Source organism: Chionomys nivalis, chromosome 7 (genome assembly GCF_950005125.1).
Source record: "Chionomys nivalis chromosome 7, mChiNiv1.1, whole genome shotgun sequence".
NCBI classification, from domain to species: Eukaryota; Metazoa; Chordata; class Mammalia; order Rodentia; family Cricetidae; genus Chionomys; species Chionomys nivalis.
In genome coordinates, this window is record NC_080092.1 from 4,430,540 (window position 1) to 4,449,495 (window position 18,956).

General features: G+C 48.0%; 1 protein-coding gene across 4 annotated transcripts in view; it reads left to right on the plus strand.

Moving 5' to 3' along the window:
- Nucleotides 1–1,777: 1,777 nt before the first annotated feature.
- Tvp23a (trans-golgi network vesicle protein 23 homolog A) overlaps nucleotides 1,778–18,956 on the plus strand; it is a 42,570-nt gene continuing 25,391 nt past the window's right edge. For all 4 annotated transcript variants that reach the window (XR_009057366.1, XM_057773551.1, XM_057773549.1 and 1 more), the window contains exons 1-2: nucleotides 1,778–1,915; nucleotides 2,163–2,242. Coding sequence is in view for 3 of the 4 variants with exons in the window: in XM_057773551.1 (XP_057629534.1) it covers nucleotides 1,907–1,915; nucleotides 2,163–2,242 (89 nt within the window). In the remaining variant the exon portion in view is untranslated. The remainder of the gene's footprint in view (nucleotides 1,916–2,162; nucleotides 2,243–18,956) is intronic.

Below are 18,956 nucleotides of genomic sequence, written 5' to 3' on the forward strand. Positions count from 1 at the left end.
GTCAGGGGGAGAACAGTCACCTCATGTGGCAGTGGTCATTTCTGAGGATCCCCACCCTGAGAGTGGCGTCTGTTAACCCTAATGGGGCTTCCAAGGGGGTTTTCCCAACTGTCCCCAGCTCAGGTGCTCAGGGTCAAAGGAAAAGCCCCTAAATGCTCATGCCCACCTGGTCTCCACTGTGAACGCTCCCCCCAGTCCATTCCTGTTGGCTTCTCAGTGTCACATCTGTGCCTGGAGCCAGCTGTGGGTGGGGAAGAGGCAACCGAACTTTCCAGAAGCGCAACCTCGGCAGTCATAGATCTTGATACCTAGAGGGCAATCCCGGCCTTAATCTCACTTGGTAGTCACAAGAGAACTGAACTCCCTGCTGCCCAGATAGCGGAGGCAGACTCTGTTCCCAGGCCCTTCCACAGACACTGCCAGCTGGGAAGCCAGAGAGAAGGCACTGGGTCTGAGCCCTGAGAGCTTTGGCAATCCACTGGACTGACTCCAGTGGACTATGGTAGTGGTTGAGAAGTAGAGGATTTAGAAGCTTCTAGAACTGATGCTGGATGCTGGAATATAGTCTCCACAACATTCCCACACACACATTCATTCACTCAACCCTCTGGAACCGTCACAATATTCCCTAACACACCACACACACACACACACACACACACATGGTACTGGGGACTGAACCAAAGGCCTCTATCAAACACACACACACACACACGTGCACGCGCACACACACACACACACCCCACTTCCTTTTTAAAATAAACTTTTAAGATAGGGTCTTACGAAGTTGCCCAGGCTGGCCATGAGATTGTTCTGTACTTTAGGCTAGCCTAGAACTTATGACCCTCCTGCTCCCACTTTCGTAAGTACTGTGATTACAGGCCAACATTACCATGTCAGGCATGGTTTGGAAAACACTTCTAAAGACTTGGCCCCTAGGAGGAGTCCCCTCCACCCCTTCGCCAGACAGCATCTCTATGGCCAGAGGATCGGAGGTAAGGCAGCTCCTCACTGCACCCCAACCAGGGCCAGCAGGGAAGGAACTGCCATGGATCTCATGGCCCAGTGTCCCCCGTGGGGTCACCAGATAACACCCGCTTGTGGACAGGGAGTAACATGAACCAGCAAAGCAGAAACAAGAGGCTTGGCTAGTAGGTCAGGGATGTGCAGGGGGAGGAAGAGTGTGGAGGTAGTGAGGTAGGAATTGAAAAGAGATGGGCAGGCCCTAGGGGAAGTGGAGTGACCCTGTCCTGGGCCAGGAGAGGGCAATAAGGCCTTTACATGCCAATAGCTACCTCCACAGTGCGCCCGTTTCTAAGACAAAAGTCCCCGAGCCAAGCAACATGATCCTGGTCACACCTGGTTTGTGTGTTTGTTTTTCTATGCAGCCAGATAATTTTCTGCCTCAGATTTCCAGGTATTGGGGTCACAGGTCTGTACTACTATGCCTAGCTCAGAAAAATCTGCTTTTCATAGAGCCTGAAAACTTTTCTTTTAACCTTAATGTTGCTTCTGGATACTAATGAACAGACATTCATTCAGCCCTCTGGAATCTCCACAACACACACACACACACACACACACACACACACACACACACACACACACACACACGCCCTGCCACCATCCCCTCACTGTCCAGGGTCCTGCAGGTCCGTTTCCCTGCCAACAGCTCCAGGCTCAGCAGCGTCTGTCACAGCTTCCCTGGGGGATCCTCTCTGGAACCGCCCTAGCCGGAGACTGCGCACTGCGCAGAGCCCCTCCCCCTACAGACAAGCAAAGCAAAGCTGTGGAGCCTGAGCTCTTTAGCATCCCTCAGGCTGGCTGCTTGCTGGAATTCCTTAACTTTGGGCGGTGAAGGGTGAAGCTGGAGCCTGCGCTGTAGGGTCAACTGGTACCCAGGAGAATGAAACAGGTAGGGCTGTGGGGATGCCGTGTCGTGAGGAGGAGGATGGCAAAGAGCCTGAGGGAGGAAAATAGATGCGCTGGTCTTGGAGCCTAAGGCTGGACTGGGCCCCAGTGTAAAGAGGGTGGGGGAAAGCCTGGAGCGGTAAGGGGCTAAGACTAAAAGAAGCTCAGACCCTCTAGGAGGAAAGGGCACTCTGCAATGGAGGCAGGGTGTGTGTCAGTGGGGCCTGCCATCTGTTCCTGGTGTCCCCCAGGCCCTCGTGGACGATACTGAGGATGTGTCCCTGGACTTCGGCAATGAAGAGGAGCTGGCTTTTAGGAAGGCCAAGATCAGGTATGTTGGGCCAGTGGTCCCAAACTGCATTCATTCTCCAATTCCTTTATTAAAATACACGGAGCAACTACCGTGTGCAGTTACACAAACCCTGCTGCTAACTTATGAGGTAAAAAATTTATAGGGGTAGGAAAAATCTAGCATGATGAGGCAAGAGAAGGTTCCAAGGGATGCCTTTACTCATGCCTTCACCCAACCGAGCCGTGTTTCTTTGAGTGATTGAAAAGCAGGCAGCCTTAGCAGCACTGTGTAGGAGGGGAGTCAGTGGGCCGCTGGGAAGATGAGAAAGTGCTTGCCCCATCCAAAGTCAGCTCACAGACCTGTTTGGCACCTTCAGCAGCCAGGAGGCAGCAGGACCAAGGTGGGGAAGTGACATGGAAGCTTACTGGCCAGTGGTCTATGCACTGGACCCTCTAGAGACTTTCCCAGTTCAGCCGCACCCACTAGCACACTTGGGGCCGGGGCCCTGGTGCCTTTCTTTTATTTTATTGTGTTTTTTTTTTTTCTTCTGGTGCTGGGGATGGAACTGAGGGCCTCGTGCATGCTAGGCACGTGTACTCTGTTACATCCTCAGCTATTCCTTTTATCTCCCTCGGCCTTCAGATCTTCTGATTCCAACACAATAATCCCTTAGAATGGAATACACTCATTCACTCCCTATGGCCACTATAACACATTATCATAAATGTGCTGGTTTCATGTAACTCAGCTGGTGGAGTTCCTGCCTAGCATGCACAGAGCTCTGGGTCCCATTCTGTACCTAGCACTAAATAAACTGGACATAGTGGCACACACCTGTAATCCCAGTGCAAGGGAAGTGGAGACATAAGGATCAGAAGTTCTAGATCATCCTCAGCCACGTAGTGAGTTCAGAACCAGCTTGGACTACATGGGCCTCTCTGTTTCTGTCTGTCTCTATCTCTGTCTGTCTCTCTTAGATCCTTTACTAAATGAAGATGCCAAGTCCCTTTTCCAAAAGCTGTAGCATCCACAGGATCTAGGTGTTGAAGGCACATTATCCATCCTCCCATACTGTAGGAGCTGGAGTCTTAGATGAAGGAGTTTCTGGGACATGGAGGCTGGTGAGGACCACCTGTGTGCCTGACCCTGGGCTGCTGGCTGGGGTTATGCTGTGTGTAGGACCCAGCCCCTGCCTGTGGAGTTGCCAAGGCTAGTGTATAAGGATACTTGTGCTGTATAAGGCTCGAGTCCTGCCTTACTGTGGGGCTGCCCTATACAACCCTCACTTGCTTACTTTCAGCTGGCTTTCTCCTCCCTGCTTAGGGAATGGTACCAATCACCATGACTGGGTCTGTCCTACATTAATTAACAATCAAGACAATCCCCCACAAACATGCCCACAGACCAACCTAATCTGAATAAATTCCACGTTGAGATCCTTCTCAAGTGATCTAGGTTGTATCAAATTGACAGTTAAAATCAACCAGCCCACATTCACCAGGTATAATGTGGTGGTTACTAGTTACCTGTGGCCATTGAGCGTTGGAAGTGTGGCTAGAGATATAGGATTTGATTCTGTTAATTTTAATGTAAATCTAAATGGCCACATGCAGCTGCTGTACTGGATGAATCAACTCTAGAGCTCTTTTGCCTGGAAGAATTTTGTTTGGGTCAGGACTGCAGGATGAAGATGGCACCTTAGTCTCTTTCTGTTGCCATGATAAAATACCAACTTTAAAAGAAAGCAGCGTAAAGAAGGAAGGGTTTAGTCTGGCTCACGGGTCAAGAGTCAAGTGCAGCATGGTAGGAGTCACCATGGCAGGAGCATGGTACAGCAGGTCAGAGTGCATCTCTAGTCAGGAAGTGTGATGCTTGTGTTCAGCTCCATTTGTATATATGGTCTAGGAGCCAAGCCCAGGGAATGGTGCTGCCCACAGTGGGTGGGACCTCCTGCTTCTATTGGTTTACTCAAGATAACCCACATTGGGCATCCCTGTGTCCCAGATAATTCTGGATCTCCTTAAGTTGGCAGTTGATTATCCACCATAGACTAGTATAGGAACAGAAGAAAACAGAGGTAAGGAGGGAGGCCCAGAACACCTGGGAGGTACAGTTCACCTTCACTGTAAAGGTGTGGGTGATGGAGAGCGAACTAGGGAGACAGATTAGTGTATAAAGCACTTGCTATGAAAGCATGAGGGCCTGAATCAGAGCCCCAGAACTCACAGAAAAAGGTGAATGTGGCCATGTGTTCCTATAACCCCAACGCTTCGACACCAGAGACAGGATTCCTGGGGTTTTCTGGCCACTAGCTTAGCAAAAATAACAACAAAAAAAAATGAGGTCCAGGCTCAGTAAGAGATGCTATCTCAAGGTTAATGCCCTCCTCTGGCACCACACACACACACACGCACAAACATTCCACGTGTGGAGTAGAGACAGGTAGTCAAGAGTCAAGTTCAGGCTTCTGGTCTGGGGCCCAAAGTTAAAGGAGAACTTGTAGAGCAAAGATGCTGAGCTTTGAATGGTCCCTGATGGTCCGTCATGGAGCCTTTAGCTTCAGTGGGCACCAGGGAGGGCACCTGGGAGCTGGAGGAATTACACTTACCGTAGGTCTGAGGGCAGCTACTTAGCAGTCTGAGAGCTGCAAGCCCAGAATCCTCTGATGTGCCAATACTGATTTTTCAACCTCTATGGACTTTGTGGGATTCCCGAGGGCTATGATGTGTAGGCAATCCTGAGAAAGAATGCACTCAGCAGTGTGAAGAACTAGGTTCTTTGTTTTGTTTTGGTTTTGGTGTGGTTTGTTGAAATGGGCTCTCCCCCAACTGCAGGATCCTTCTGCCTCCACCCCCAAGTGCTATGATTATAGATGTCACCCCCACACCTGGCATAAAGTGGATTCTATTTGCTTACATTCTTGCTTACTTTTTTTTTTTTTTTTTTGACAGAGTCTTATGTAGTCCAGGCTGGTCTTGCTATAATCTTGAATCTCCGATCCTTCTGCCTCTTCCTCCCAAGTGTTGTTGACAAGTGTGTGCCACCATACTTGGCTTGTGTGGTTCTAGAATGTCTTAGTTGCGGTTTCTATTGCTGTGATACAACACCATCACCAAAAACAACTTGGAGAGGAAAGGGTTTATTTGACTTACAACTCTCAGGTCACTAAGAGGAGTCAGGGCAGGAGCACAAGGTAGGAACCTGGAGGCGGAAACTGAAGTAGAGACCATGGAGGAACGCTGCTTACTGGCTTTCTCTGCATGGTTTACCCAGCCTGCTTTCCTACAGCGTTCAGGACCACTTGCCCAGGGTGTACCATCCCCACTGAGCTGGGCCCTTCAATACGGATCATCAATCAACAAAACACACTCCAACCTTGCCTATAGACCAATGTTATGGAAGCATTTTCTCAGTTGAGTGTCCTGCTTGCCAAGTGACTCTTGCTTATGTAAGTTGGCATAAAACTAACCGCATAGCACTTGAAATCAGGACCTACACAAGCATTTAAGGGGATTCTTAACTGAGGTATCTGGGTAAATTTGGGAGGGGGGATGGTCCATGAACCTTTGAAAACTCTTATCTGAGCTTCACATAGGTCATTCTATGAGTTATTAAAGAGGCCAAGGTCCACCAAATTCTGAATCACTAGTATAACTTGAAGATCACTGTGGGGAATTTCTTGTTTATTTCCCATTTGCAGTAGGGAATTCCTAATCCCATGTTGGCTACGTGTTGACTACATGTTGAAGTCAGATACTCTCATAGAAGGGCTACAGCCAGAGTTCACATCTTTCCTTATCTCTCAATGACTTTGGGACTGTGGACAGGTCACCATGCCTTGCCTCCACTGACCAGTCTGTAACATACAAAGGTTTGACCAGCTTGACCTTGGCATGTGACTGCCAAACAGCTTACTCAGTAACTATTCAGTGACCGGGTCCCAATGTGTGCCCTGTAGTTATTGCCTATGGTTCCAGGTCAGGGAGGTACAGTGCTGAGGTTGGGGCTCCTTGGGCACCCATGGAAAGTGTTATTCCACAGCTTAGCTAAAGAGGATATACCTACCAGCCTGTGCATGTGTGTGTGTGTGTGAGTGTGAGCGTGTATGAGTGTGTGTGTGTGTGTGTGTGTGTGTGTGTGAGAGAGAGAGAGAGAGAGAGAGAGAGAGAGAGAGAGAGAGAAAGCAGGGTCCTCATACGTAGCCCAAGCTAACCTCTGTGTGCTGATATTACAAGATTGAGCTATCATACCCAGTCTGTTTGTTTTATTTTACCGTGATTTTTAAAAAGACAACACTGTGTCCAATCTGTCTTTCCCGTTGTGCATGGCTGTGGTGCTGGGTAAGTTCACATCACTGCAAATCAGAACTTTTTAATCTTGCAAAAGTGAAACTCGGTGCCCGTTAAAGCTTTCTCCATCCCATTAACCACCTGCTTGCCGCCGGTCTACTTCCTGTCTTCGTGAAGCTGAGGGGCCATTTCATAAAAGCGGAATCACAGAGTTTGCCCTTTATGGCCACCTCTTTTACTCATTATAATGTTTTCAAGGCTTTTCCCCGAAGTTTCTCCTCCTTAAGACTGGATATTAGTCCATTGTGTGAGTCTGACACACTCACTTACAGACACTCACAGCTTCTACTTCTCGGCCCTTGTGACTAACACTGCCCTACAAATGGGTTTGCACACCCCACCTTTAAGACTGTGCCTCAGTTTTGCTATATATATATAGTCCCAGCAGCAGGACTGTGGGCTGGATGAAAGTTCTCTTTTTATGTTTTGAGGAACTTGTGAGCCGTTTCCCAGAGCAGCCGCACCATTTTACAGTTGGTGGACTCTCCATGCCCTTGCTAACACAGCGTTTTCTGGAGGGCTTTTTGTTTGCTTTGGGTTGCTGTGCTTTTGGTTTTTGAGGCAGGGTGTCATGTAGCCCAGACTGGCCTTGAGCTCCCTTTGTCGCCAAGGAGGACATTGGGTTTCTGGCTTTCCTGTCTAGTGCTGGGACTCCAGGACCATGCCTCCATATCCAGTCTCTGCGGTGCTGGAACTAGGCCTAAGACTTCATGCTACAGCCTCAGTCCAAGAGATGTTTTCTTCTATTGAAACAGGATCTCTTGGCCGGGTGGTGGTGGCGCACGCCTTTAATCCCAGCACTCGGGAGGCAGAGGCAGGTGGATCTCTGTGAGTTCGAGACCAGCCTGGTCTACAAGAGCTAGTTCCAGGACAGGCTCCAAAACCACAGAGAAACCCTGTCTCAAAAAAACAAACAAACAAACAAACAAAAAAAAAACAAAAAAAAAGAAAGAAACAGGATCTCTTTATGTAGACCACACGGGCCTCAAACTCATCTATCAAGGAGTCATATCATGTGTATGTTCAATCTAAATGCAGCTGACATACTGTCAACTCACTGACAGTCTGAAGCTCAGTGTGGCTTTGGGTTCGTTCATTGAGATGTACAACTATTACCATGTCCTCATTCCATAATGATTTCACCATCCCAGATGGAAACCCTGTGCCCATGAGGCAATCACTTCCCATTTCTCTTTCTCACAAGCTCCCAGCTGCCACCAGTATACTTCATAATCTGCTTATTCTAGGAATTTGATATAAATGTCAGGATTTTCCAGAAATACAGAAATAGCCTGTATGTATATGTACATGTGTAGGTATTCATGTATATTTGTATATATGTGGGAATGTTACAGGCGTCTGTGAGTGTATGTGTATAAATGTGTATATGTCTTTGTATAATGTGTTATGCATATGTATGTGTTCGTCTGTGTATATATATGGAATCAATAATTGTACATTATATATATTTTGGTATATATATGTACATACATAATGAGAACTTAGTTCACATGATTTTGGAATCTGAGAAATCCTAGAGTCTATTAACAAATTGGAGCTCCTGTTAAGTTGGTAAGGGTCCCAGTCCAAAGTCTTTGGAGACCTGAGGTCTGTGACATGAGGCCCAGTCTGAATCCCAGGGCTCCCACTGTACACAGCTCAGTCTGTGTTGAGTCTGGGCTGGGTGCTCTGATGTCTGAGGGTAGAGGAGATTAGTGTCCCAGCTCAGCCTGAGAGTGAACCCTTCTTCCTCTACCTTGTTGCACTGTGCTCAGGCCCTGGTAGAGGTCTGCACCCCACCTGCTGGCGGACTCCTTTTCATGGCCCCCATTCAAATTCCAGTCCCTTCTGGAAACATCCTCAGAGACATACCCACAAACAGTGTCTTATCAGCCCGCTAGGTACCCCTTAGCCCAGTGAAATTAGCATATGAAATTATATAATGTGTGGTGGGGGGTATGTGTGCACGAGTGTGCACAGGTATGTGTGCATTCGTGTGCATATGTATGGAGGCCAGAAGTCAATCCTGGCTCTCATTTTTCAGGACCCACCCACCCACCTTGTATTTTGAGACAGGGACTCTCCCTGGGACATGGGACCTGCGTCTTAGGCTGAGCTCTCTGGCCAGAGCTGCCTGTCTGTTTCTCAAGCACTGCTATCACAAGCAGGAACTGCCACACCTGAATTTTTTTCATGGTTGCTGGGAATTGAACTTGGGTCCTTACGCTTGTACAGCAAGCACTTTACCGACTGAGCCGTCACCGATTCCAGGTTTGTCTTTGCCAATTTAGCCTTTGTAGATTCCAGATTTGTCTCTATCTGGGTATTTAGCCACATTTAATTCCTCTTTATGACCAGATACCATTCTGTGTATGTACCACATTTTTTTTAGCCATGCATAATCTGCAGGGTATTTGCGCGGTTCAGTTTTTCAGTTCTCAGGAATAGTTACTAAGCATTCGTGTCCGTGTTTGGTAGTGGGCATGTGCTCCAGTTCTCTTGGGTACTCACCTAGAACTGAAATCCCAGAGGCTGGGACAGCTCAGCTCTACTGCTCTGGGGGACTTTTAGCCAGCTTGATGATTGCATGGTATCCGGGGCTTCTGGTCAGGGAGACCTAGATTTGAACCTAAATTCAGCACCCCAGCCAATCACCTGCACCCCGGATTTGAGTCGCAGATGACTTTGAAGGCATGGATGGTTTTGCGTAAAGTTGTCTCCTGCACTCTGTGGAAGGACACAGGGCAGAGGCCACGCACCTGCGTCTCACCAGGAGACCTAGCCCCTCTCCCCTTGGCCTCTGCCGTTCCTTTGGGCTGTGTTTTGCTGCCAGGGTGGTAGACTAACTTAAATAGCAGGCTGTCTTTTCTACCAACATTCCCCCATGGTTCCATCCTCCTGGGCCCAAGGGCTTCTCGCCAATTTGCAGTCCACCTCTTTCTGGGGCAAGTAGCGAGTTCAACAATTGCAGGGATGCTTGGGACTTTGGGAGAACCAGATCCTTCCAAGACAAGCCTATACCAGCCCAGGTCTTTACTCACAGTGACCCTGAACTCAAACAGGGACCACAGTACTTTATATCCTCAGTTTTCCAATCTGTAAGATGGGATGGTGGCAGCTTCATGGTACCGTCATCTGAGGACCACAAGGGGCAGCCGTGAGCAGGTGATGTGTGTAAAGAGGCATTGGGTTCCAAGGCACCACTCAAGGCTGCATAAACATGTTTATTATTTTATTGATCTTATCCCTTCCAGGTTCAGCATGGGGGAGGGGGGGAGCAGGTCCTGGGTGGGAGTGAGATGTTGTGCAGAGGATCTTCCTGAAGCTGGCTGTGGTCTCTCCATGGAAAGCTGTGCTCACTCTTTCTCAACTCTTTTATTTTAAACATTCTGCTTTTTGTTTTTTTATTTATTTATTTATTTATTTATTTATTGGTTTTTCAAGGCAGGGTTTCTCTATGTAGCCCTAGCTGTCCTGAAACTCATTTTGTAGACCAGACTGGCCTCCAACTCACAGAGATCCACCCACCTCTGCCTCCTGAGTGCTAGGATTAAAGGCATGTGCTGTTGTAATAAAGAGCGGCAGGGCTGCGTCCCCGGCACCCGGCCGCCCGCATGGCTAGCTTATGCCCCGAAATAATTACATGGAAACTGTATTCTTTTAATCACTGCCTGGCCCATTATTTCCAGCCTCTTATTGGCTAGCTCTTACATATTGATCTAACCCATTTCTAATATTCTGTGTAGCACCATGAGCTGGCTTACCAGGGAAGATCTTAACCTGCGTCTGTCTGGAGTGGGAGAATCATGGAGACTCCCTGACTCAGCTTCTTTCTCCCAGCATTCTCTCTGTTTACTCCGCCTACCTAATTTTCTGTCCTATTAAAGGGGCCAAGGCAGTTTCTTTATTACTTAACCAATGAAACAACAGATAGAAAGATGATTAGCCCGAGACAAACACGCCCCCAATGGGTGGGGCTATGTCCCTACAATGTGCCACCATCGTCTGGCAATGTTCTGCTTTTTAAGACATTTCTTTTTTATTTTTTTAATTGTGTGTGTGTGTGTGTGTGTGCATGTGCGTGTGCATGTGCATGTACCCAGCATGTTTGTACTTTCAAGGCACTGTCTGCATGAAGTCCCAGAGAGTCCAGATGCTGTAGCTCTCTGGCACTGACCTCTGCGGTAGAACAATCCTCTTCTCCCTGTGCTGACCTGCATCCCGAGTGTCAATGCCACTTTGTCTACAGAGCATGATCAAAGCTTCTCAGTTGCTCCAGTCTGGGGGAGTGCGTGTGAATTTTTAAAAATATTTGTTTATTTTATTTTGTGTGTATGATTGTTTTAGCTGCATGTATCTATGTATGTATGTGTACCTTGTGTGTGCCTGGTACCCATGAAGGTCAGAGAAGGGCACGAGATCCCCTGTAACTGGAATTATAGATGGTTGTGAGCAGCCGTGTGGGCGCTGGGAACCAAACCCTGGTCCTCTGCAAGAACAATAAGTGCTTTAACCCCTGAGCCATCTCTCCAGCCCAATGTGTGTTTTTTTTGTTTGTTTGTTTTGTTTTGTTTTGTTTTTGGATTTTTCGAGACAGGGTTTCTCCATAGCTTTTGGTTCCTGTCCTGGAACTAGCTCTTGTAGTCCAGGCTGACCTCGAACTCCCAATGTGGTTTTTTATGTAGCCCAGGCTGGCCTTAACTCATTGTGTAGCCAACAGTAGCCTTGAAATGCCCATCCTCTCACGCAATGGTATCACAGCAGTGTGCCACCACGTCCAGCTTATGGTGCTGGGGACCAAACCCAGAGTTTCACGAATGCTAGGCAAGCACTCTCTAGACTGAGAGACATGCCCATCTCATGAATATGAAACTGAGAACTCGGCTCCTGCTCTTAGATAGCTCACATGTTAGTGGCTTGCAGATATGCAGGCAAGCATCCCACGAATGAAAACTATCCACAGTAGGTTGATCTCCCCATGTTGCACACAAAAACTGTTCTCATGGTGAGACATGGATGCCGTTGACTGCTTTCACGGTGAAGCCATGTGGAGTGACTTCAGGCACAGGTTATCAGCACGTCCTACGTGCTGGTGCCACTCCGTGGTCTGTGCATAAAGGTCCATTGTCTTCGCATGGTCATCCTGTGCTGTGGGTGCTAACATAGGGTCAGATCAGGAAACTGAGGCAGAGAGCTGAGTGAGTTGCTTAACATCACAATGGTATTAAGTTCAAGGATCTGAACTTGATCAGCTCTCAAGCCCATGTTTTATGTTATATTTTACTTCATTAGTGGGAGCATGGGACGAGCTTAGCTCGGGGAGACACTGGATTAAGAGCACCCATCTTTGTTCCCTGGGGAAGACTTCTATGTTCTCGGTGTCAATACAGATACCATGGAATTGCCTCTGCTACCTCTTCACAGTTTCTCCTTCTGGCCAGTCTTCCTCCTCTTCCTCCTCCTCCTCTTCCTCCTTCTCCTCTTCCTCCTTCTCCTTCTTGTTTTCTTTCTTTCTTCTTTTTTTCCTTTTTGGATTGGCTTGGAACTCCCATTGTAGCAATGATGACTTTGAGCTCCTGATCCTCTCTCTGATTTCCACCTCTCCAGTGGGATTACAAGTGTACAGCAGTATTGCTATGACCACATCACTATTAGTGGTGGGGTGGCCTGTAGGCTGCAGGGCATTGGCAGCATCCCTGTCCTTTGTCCTCTAGGCACCAAGAGCATCGAAACCATCACTCAGTGGCAACTGAAAATGTCTTCAGATGATGCACATGTCTCCATGTACAAAATCACCAATTTGGAGTTAGAATATTCTCTATTGGGAGTTTAGGAGTTTTGTTCCTGAGTTAATTGGTCAGAGGCCTAGGTTGGCCTCAGTTCTCTGTTCAGCCAAAATGGCATTGTCCTCCTGATCCCCTTGGGCAGCTCCTTAGTACTGAGATTATAGGCGTATGCCACTAGGCCCAGCTTCTATCTAGAATCTGGCATTTAAGGGAACTTGGAGCTGTTTCTTTACTTCTTTCTATGACATTGATCCAAAAGAAGCTGGATATAGGGACAAGGGAGACAAGGGGGGTGGGTGGTGACAGCACTTGGAATGACTTGGTGGCCAGTCATCCTTCAAAACAATATAAACACATCTCTATTTGATATGTGTATGTATGTATATGTGTATATATTTATGTATGTATGTGTATATATATACACACACATAACACACATATGCACAAGCACTCATACACATATACAGGCATACATACACACACATTGTGTATTGCTTCAGAATACTAAGGACATGATAATTTTAATTTTCTTAAAACCCAAAATGTCTGTCTATTCAGCTAATGAGAATCCACACCAAGACTCCCATGTGCCTTTGGGGAACAAGTCATATTGTCTCCAATGCTCTAAAAATCAATTTAGAAAAATATAGAAATAAACACATAAATAAAAAAATTTAAACCCTGCATTGCAGAGCATGCCTTTCATCCCAGCACTCAGGAGGCAGAAGGATCTCTGTAAGTTTGAGGCCAGCCTGGACAGCAGAACAAGTTTGTGAGTTTTGAAGCTAGTCTCACCTACAGACCCTATCAGTCCCCTCAAATCAGCAACAACAACAAAACAAAATCAAACAGACCGAAAAAGAGCCAGACACATAAGCAGGTTAGTTTCATCAATAGTGGATTGTTTAATTTTAAGGAAGGTTCCAGAACACCAAGAAAAATAACCCTCCAAATCAGGGAACTGGTGAGCTTTCGGTTCTCTTTGATCAGGCGGATCCTTACTTATTTTGAAATGATCTCCTCACATCTCTGACAGCCCCACTTCCCCTTACATGTCTTGTGTGTGTCTTGTTCACATGAACTTGCTGTGTGAGCTATGTCAGCAGGAAGGCCATCGAAGGCCTAATTAACTGCACTGAACCTTGACCCCCATGTCTGGAGAGTGTTTGGAGATGCAGGGTGGGCATCGGTCAGGGTCCATGGGACTTTGTTTTAGATTGGGAGGGGTAAATGCTGAAATGCTGGTACAGTGCTCAGTCATACATGCTGGTGACATTGTCTTACTAAAGATCAGTTCCTTACAACCCCTGTCTGATCCTGGCCCATTGGTCAGAAGCTGTGTCCACATTGAGCCCCACATTTATTAAAATGTCACTGAGCAGCACCCTCCGTCCTGAAACAAGCCTCTGTGACTAAAGGGGGCAGTGGTCTGCAGTCAGGGCTAGCTGGTGGCGCTGTGCACACTGTCCACCCTGATGGAGAGTGGAGATTCTGCAGTCAGGGCTAGCTGGTGGCGCTGTGCACACTGACCACCCTGATGGACAGGGGAGGTTCTGCGGTCAGGGCTAGCTGGTGGCGCTGTACACACTGTCCACCCTGATGGACAGGGGAGGTTCTGCGGTCAGGGCTAGCTGGTGGCGCTGTGCATGCTGTCCACCCTGATGGACCATGGAGGTTCTGCGGTCAGGGCTAGCTGGTGGTGCTGTGCATGCTGTCCACCCTGATGGACAGGGGAGGTTCTGCAATGTTTTGATGGCCCCACCCACGTTATGTAGGAATCCCACATTGGTATCCATACGACTCACCGTAGGAGGAGGCAGTGCTCCATTTTGTTCCGTGCACCCTGCCCCAGCCTATGCCTGGCAAACAGCAGGCACCCAATTATGGGATATTGTTTGAAGTTCGATTTATTTAATGGTATTTCTGGAATGGTGTTGAAGGAAAATTTAAAAGTGTTTTATTATAAAGTTAGTTTTGTCTTTAAACAATTTAAACCAGGTCAGATGGGCACCAGTGATTGCTTTGTATTTTTTTTTTAAAGAGTTATATTGTAGAGGTGGGTGTATGTGTGTCGAAGGTCAGAGGACAATTTGGAGGAGTCTCTCCCTCCATCATATAGGTCCCAGGGGGCTAAACCCAGGTCACCAGTCTTGGCAGCAGGCACCATTACCCACTGAACTGTCTTGCTGGCCTATCTATAGTTACTTTGAATGCCAAATTAACCTGCATTCAAAAATACGCGTAGACCCCAAATACAATGTGTACTATTTTCAGTACGGCAGGACATTTTAATGCTTGATTGGAACTCCAAATAAAGGCCCTGCAAAATACGGCCACTAGATATTTTAACTTGAAAAATAAAGCTTTGAATTAATATCCATGAAAAATTTTTAAAATATCATTTTAAAGGATTTTTTTTAGAAATTTAAATTTTTTAAAGTGTAAAGTGTTTTGGCTGCGCATATATATGTATCATGTGTATGCCTGGTACTCGTGGAGGTTAGAAGAGGGGATCAGATCCCTTGGGATTGGGGTTACACGCTGTACGAGCTGCCAAAGTGGGTGCTCGGAAGTGAGCTCAGGTTCCCTGGAGAGTAGTAAGCGCTCTTACCGACAAGCCATCACTCTAGTCCCTTAGAGGGATTTTCAAAGTGCCGTTTATAGACTAGCACCACGAAGCCAGGCATGACCCTCTGTGATCACTCCTGTGACCCCAGCACGTGGGAGGCAGAAGCAGGTGGCTGTTTCATTCTCATCTATATAGGGAGTTCAAGGCTAGCCTGGGCTACATGAGACCCTATCTCAAAGTAAATCCATCAAATACATAAACAAAAGAAGGACACAAATAGCTAACATATACCCTTACCGTACTCACTCAGCCCAAAGAACTTCACTGTATGTTAAGAAAAGGACATTCTTTCAGGAGAACACAGGGAGAAAAGCCTGCACTTCATTTCCACAGATCCCTTACAATGTTTGTGCCCTCAGGAGTCAGTCCTGGCAATGCTGCCTGGCAGGAACGCTACTCAGTGCTGCCTTTAAAAGTATATTTCTATTCTTGAACCTGGTCACTACCACAGCCGGCCCACTCTTCCCCTCTGACTCGGTTTACCTGCAATCCCACTGGGGTTTTGTTTGTTTGTTTGTTTTTGTGAAGCAAAGTCTTGCTATGAAGCCCAGGCTTATCTGTAACTCACAATCCCCCTGCCTCAGCCTTCCAGATATGGAGTTATCTTTGCCACTCAAAAGACCCAGGATTCGTTCAAGAGAAGAAAGTGGATTTCAGATCTTTTCTCCCCCATCCAGGACTGGGGCTTGCCTCCTGGGTCTTGTGTGTGCAGGATAAGCTATTATCTATCTCCAGCTTTCTTTTTCAACTTTTTATTTTCAGATACAGACTCACCAAGTTGCCCAGGTGGCCCTAAACTGCTTAGGCCCCCAGAGATTCCAAGCTGACTTCCTGGTGGCACGTCTAGGAAGACTTCAAAACTTGAGATAGAAACCAGTCTGACTGGATCTTCAATGCCAGGAAGTAGGGATACTTTGAAAATCGCCATGTGGCGATTAAAATTAAATTAAATTTAAATTTAAAAAGCCATCCTGTGGGGACTCCCACACCTGGTAGAAGTGGGGAATCGGTGCTGCCTGAGCGGACAGTGTGCCACTCAATTTTCCCATCATGTAACCTCTGATGCCCCCCACGGGGAGCTGTGCCCATCTTTTGTTTTGGGGAGACAGAGCTGAGCACTGAAGATGAGGTGGAAGGTTTGTAGCCTTGGTGAAGCATTCTGATCCCAGAAACCCTGAAATGACTGGAGTGGATTAGAGAGAGGCCTGCAGCCAACAGCACCCACTCTTGCAGAAGTCACGTGTTTGATTTCCTGCTCTCTTCCTGGTCTGCCATGAACAGTCTCCACTCACACGCTCCCACTGCCAGGCCCTGTCCACCAACATGGACTGAAGCCAAGGTAACCGTCTCCTCACCCAGTCTCTGTCATGCCCTGTGGTCATAGCGCTGTGAGAGTCACTAACTTAGTCTCCCATCAGACAATTGGTTACTGGAAGGTGTCCATCATACAGGAAATACAAACGCATCCCTGTATCAGGCAGTTCATCTCCGAAGTTCTTTAAAGTCATGAGCCAGTTCCTCGCGTCCTCCAGGAGGTGACCAGTGACTGATTTTAAAATATATCCTGTGAACTCAGAGACAAAGGCATGATTCCCTTTTTAATGCATTTGTTGGTTGGTTGGTGCAGCACACACATGCCGCGGCCGGCTTATGGAGGTCAGATAACCTGTGAGAGTCAGTTCTCTCTTCCCAGCTTGAGGGTTCCGGTGGTCAGGTGGCCGCAGGCATCCTTGCTCAGCCACCTTCCCGTGCGCCTGTCTTTACAAGCCGACTCTCACAGTGTAGCAGTGTCTCTGTTCCTAGAATATCCCAAACGCCAGCCTCATGGTGTCCTTGTCTCCACCTCTTTCTGGAACTTGAAGACCGTGTGAGAGGCATTTACCTGTGCTGTGAGCTCTGGCCTGTAGGTTAAGCCTGATGGTCTGGGGAACTTGGAGGCAGTTGTCTGGGTGGGTCATTGTTCCTCCAGCTCCAGACAGCTGCTGGCCTATGGCACTCTCTGAACAAACCAAGGGCAGAATCTCAGAAGACATGGAGGTCTGCCCACTGTAACTAGGTAGTGGATTTAGCACTGTGGTGCTACTGCCCCACCCCCACCCAGAGCCCTCTGCGGCAGGTCATCTGTGAACACAGTCAGTCTTTTAATTTGAATCTGGACAGTTCACACTCCCGGTGAGCACTAGGGGCCTTGTCTATGAGGGCTCATTGTCCCTTCTTCACAGACTTTCTTTGGGTTCACAATACGTGCTGTGGGTTGAATGATGTCTCTGCTGAAACAAATTCCCTCACCCCCGAGTCTGGCTGAAATATTGCCAGCTGAGACCCAAGAATTGCAGCACAATTAACAAATTTACTGTGAAGGTTGCCTACGCGGGACAGTCTTCCTTCTCTGAGGGATATTTAAAATAAGGTTACAGGGGTGGGGACAGCTCCGTGGGGAAATTTGGTGTGTACAAGCATGAGGACTTGAGTTCAAATGCCCAACGTCCACGTAAAATCCAGGCATAGTGGCCCCCTTCTGTGACCCCAGGGCTAGGCAGCGGAAGATGGCTCTGTGAGGAGGTATATGGAGCGGGCGGGCGTGGGTGGGAGAAGCGAGAGGATCCCAGGGGACTCTCTTGACAGCCACTCTAGCCAAAGTAGAGCGTTTCAGGTTTAGTGAGAGACCTTGTTTCAAAAATACAGTACAGAAATGAGGAAGAACCAGATGTTGACCTCCGGCCTTCTCTCTCTCTCTCTCTCTCTCTCTCTCATGCACGCACACACCACACACCACACATAAACGCACACCACACATAAACACACACCACACATAAACACACACCACACACATCCCCCCACATACACCACACATCACACACATTACACAACACACACATATGTGCACACACACGCACACACACTCAGAGGTATGCATGTTCAATCAGCAATGCCATGTTTAAAGAATAAATAGGTGTGAACACATTCCTTTACCAGACACAGAAGGAGGAGGAGGGCTTTACAAACCCTTTAACACATTTCTCCAGAGACCACCAAAATGGTATACCTGGCTTCTGTGCTAAAACTCGAGGGTATGGCTTTCCCTTGGGGCCCACATGTACGCTTGAGTGTGCACCGTCTTTTCCCACAGCCCCCTTCTAGTGCCCATTCATTCTTCGGTATATGCTTTAAATCTTTCCTTAATGAACATCAGCTCTGGTGCCGGGGTGGAGCACAGTGGTACAGTGCTTGCCCAGCGTGTTTGTGTCCCGTGTCCGTCCCAGCATGGAATGCCTAATCCTAGCACTTGCAGATAGTGGCAGAAGGCCAGCATTTCAGAACTGCAATGGCTCCTGAGGCAGTATTGTGGAACTGTGTCTCTGGCCCGCACCTCTCAGTCACAGCCATGACCCTGGTCATTCCTACCTGGAGAAGTCCTAAGCTCAACCAAGGGAAGATGGCAGAGCAGTTGCTCTGTCCTGCCTGGTACCAGTGCATTGTTATTGCTGGTCACTACTCACCAGGCAGTAACCTAGGCACTTTAGTGGGTCATATTTTCCATGTAATTGTCCTAGAAACTCCACGCAGCTGGCACTGCTGTGGCTACCCTTACACACCTTTCACTACTCCCAGGAGTGCAACTTCCACAGACTGTGGCTGTGCATCATGGAAGCTGTTACTCGTCCCGCTTCACAGGGGGACAGGAGACTGGCACATGGTTCCAGATTCACCTGTCCAAGATCACACAAGTCCTCAGTGGAGGAGCCGGGACCCAAACCAGGGCGACTGCCAAGTTCAGAGTCTGAGCTTGTACCGAGGACTCTCACGGCATTGCCCATTCTGCTGCCTTCCTTCTGAAGCAGGGCCAGTGGCATCAGGGCCCTCCCTTCCTTTCCCCCCTCTTCCTCCTTCCTTCCTTTCAGCAGTGCATTCACAGTGCCACACACACTCCCCCCACTAACTCCAGGATATTTTAATCACCCCAAGGGAAACCCCACCACAGAGACCTG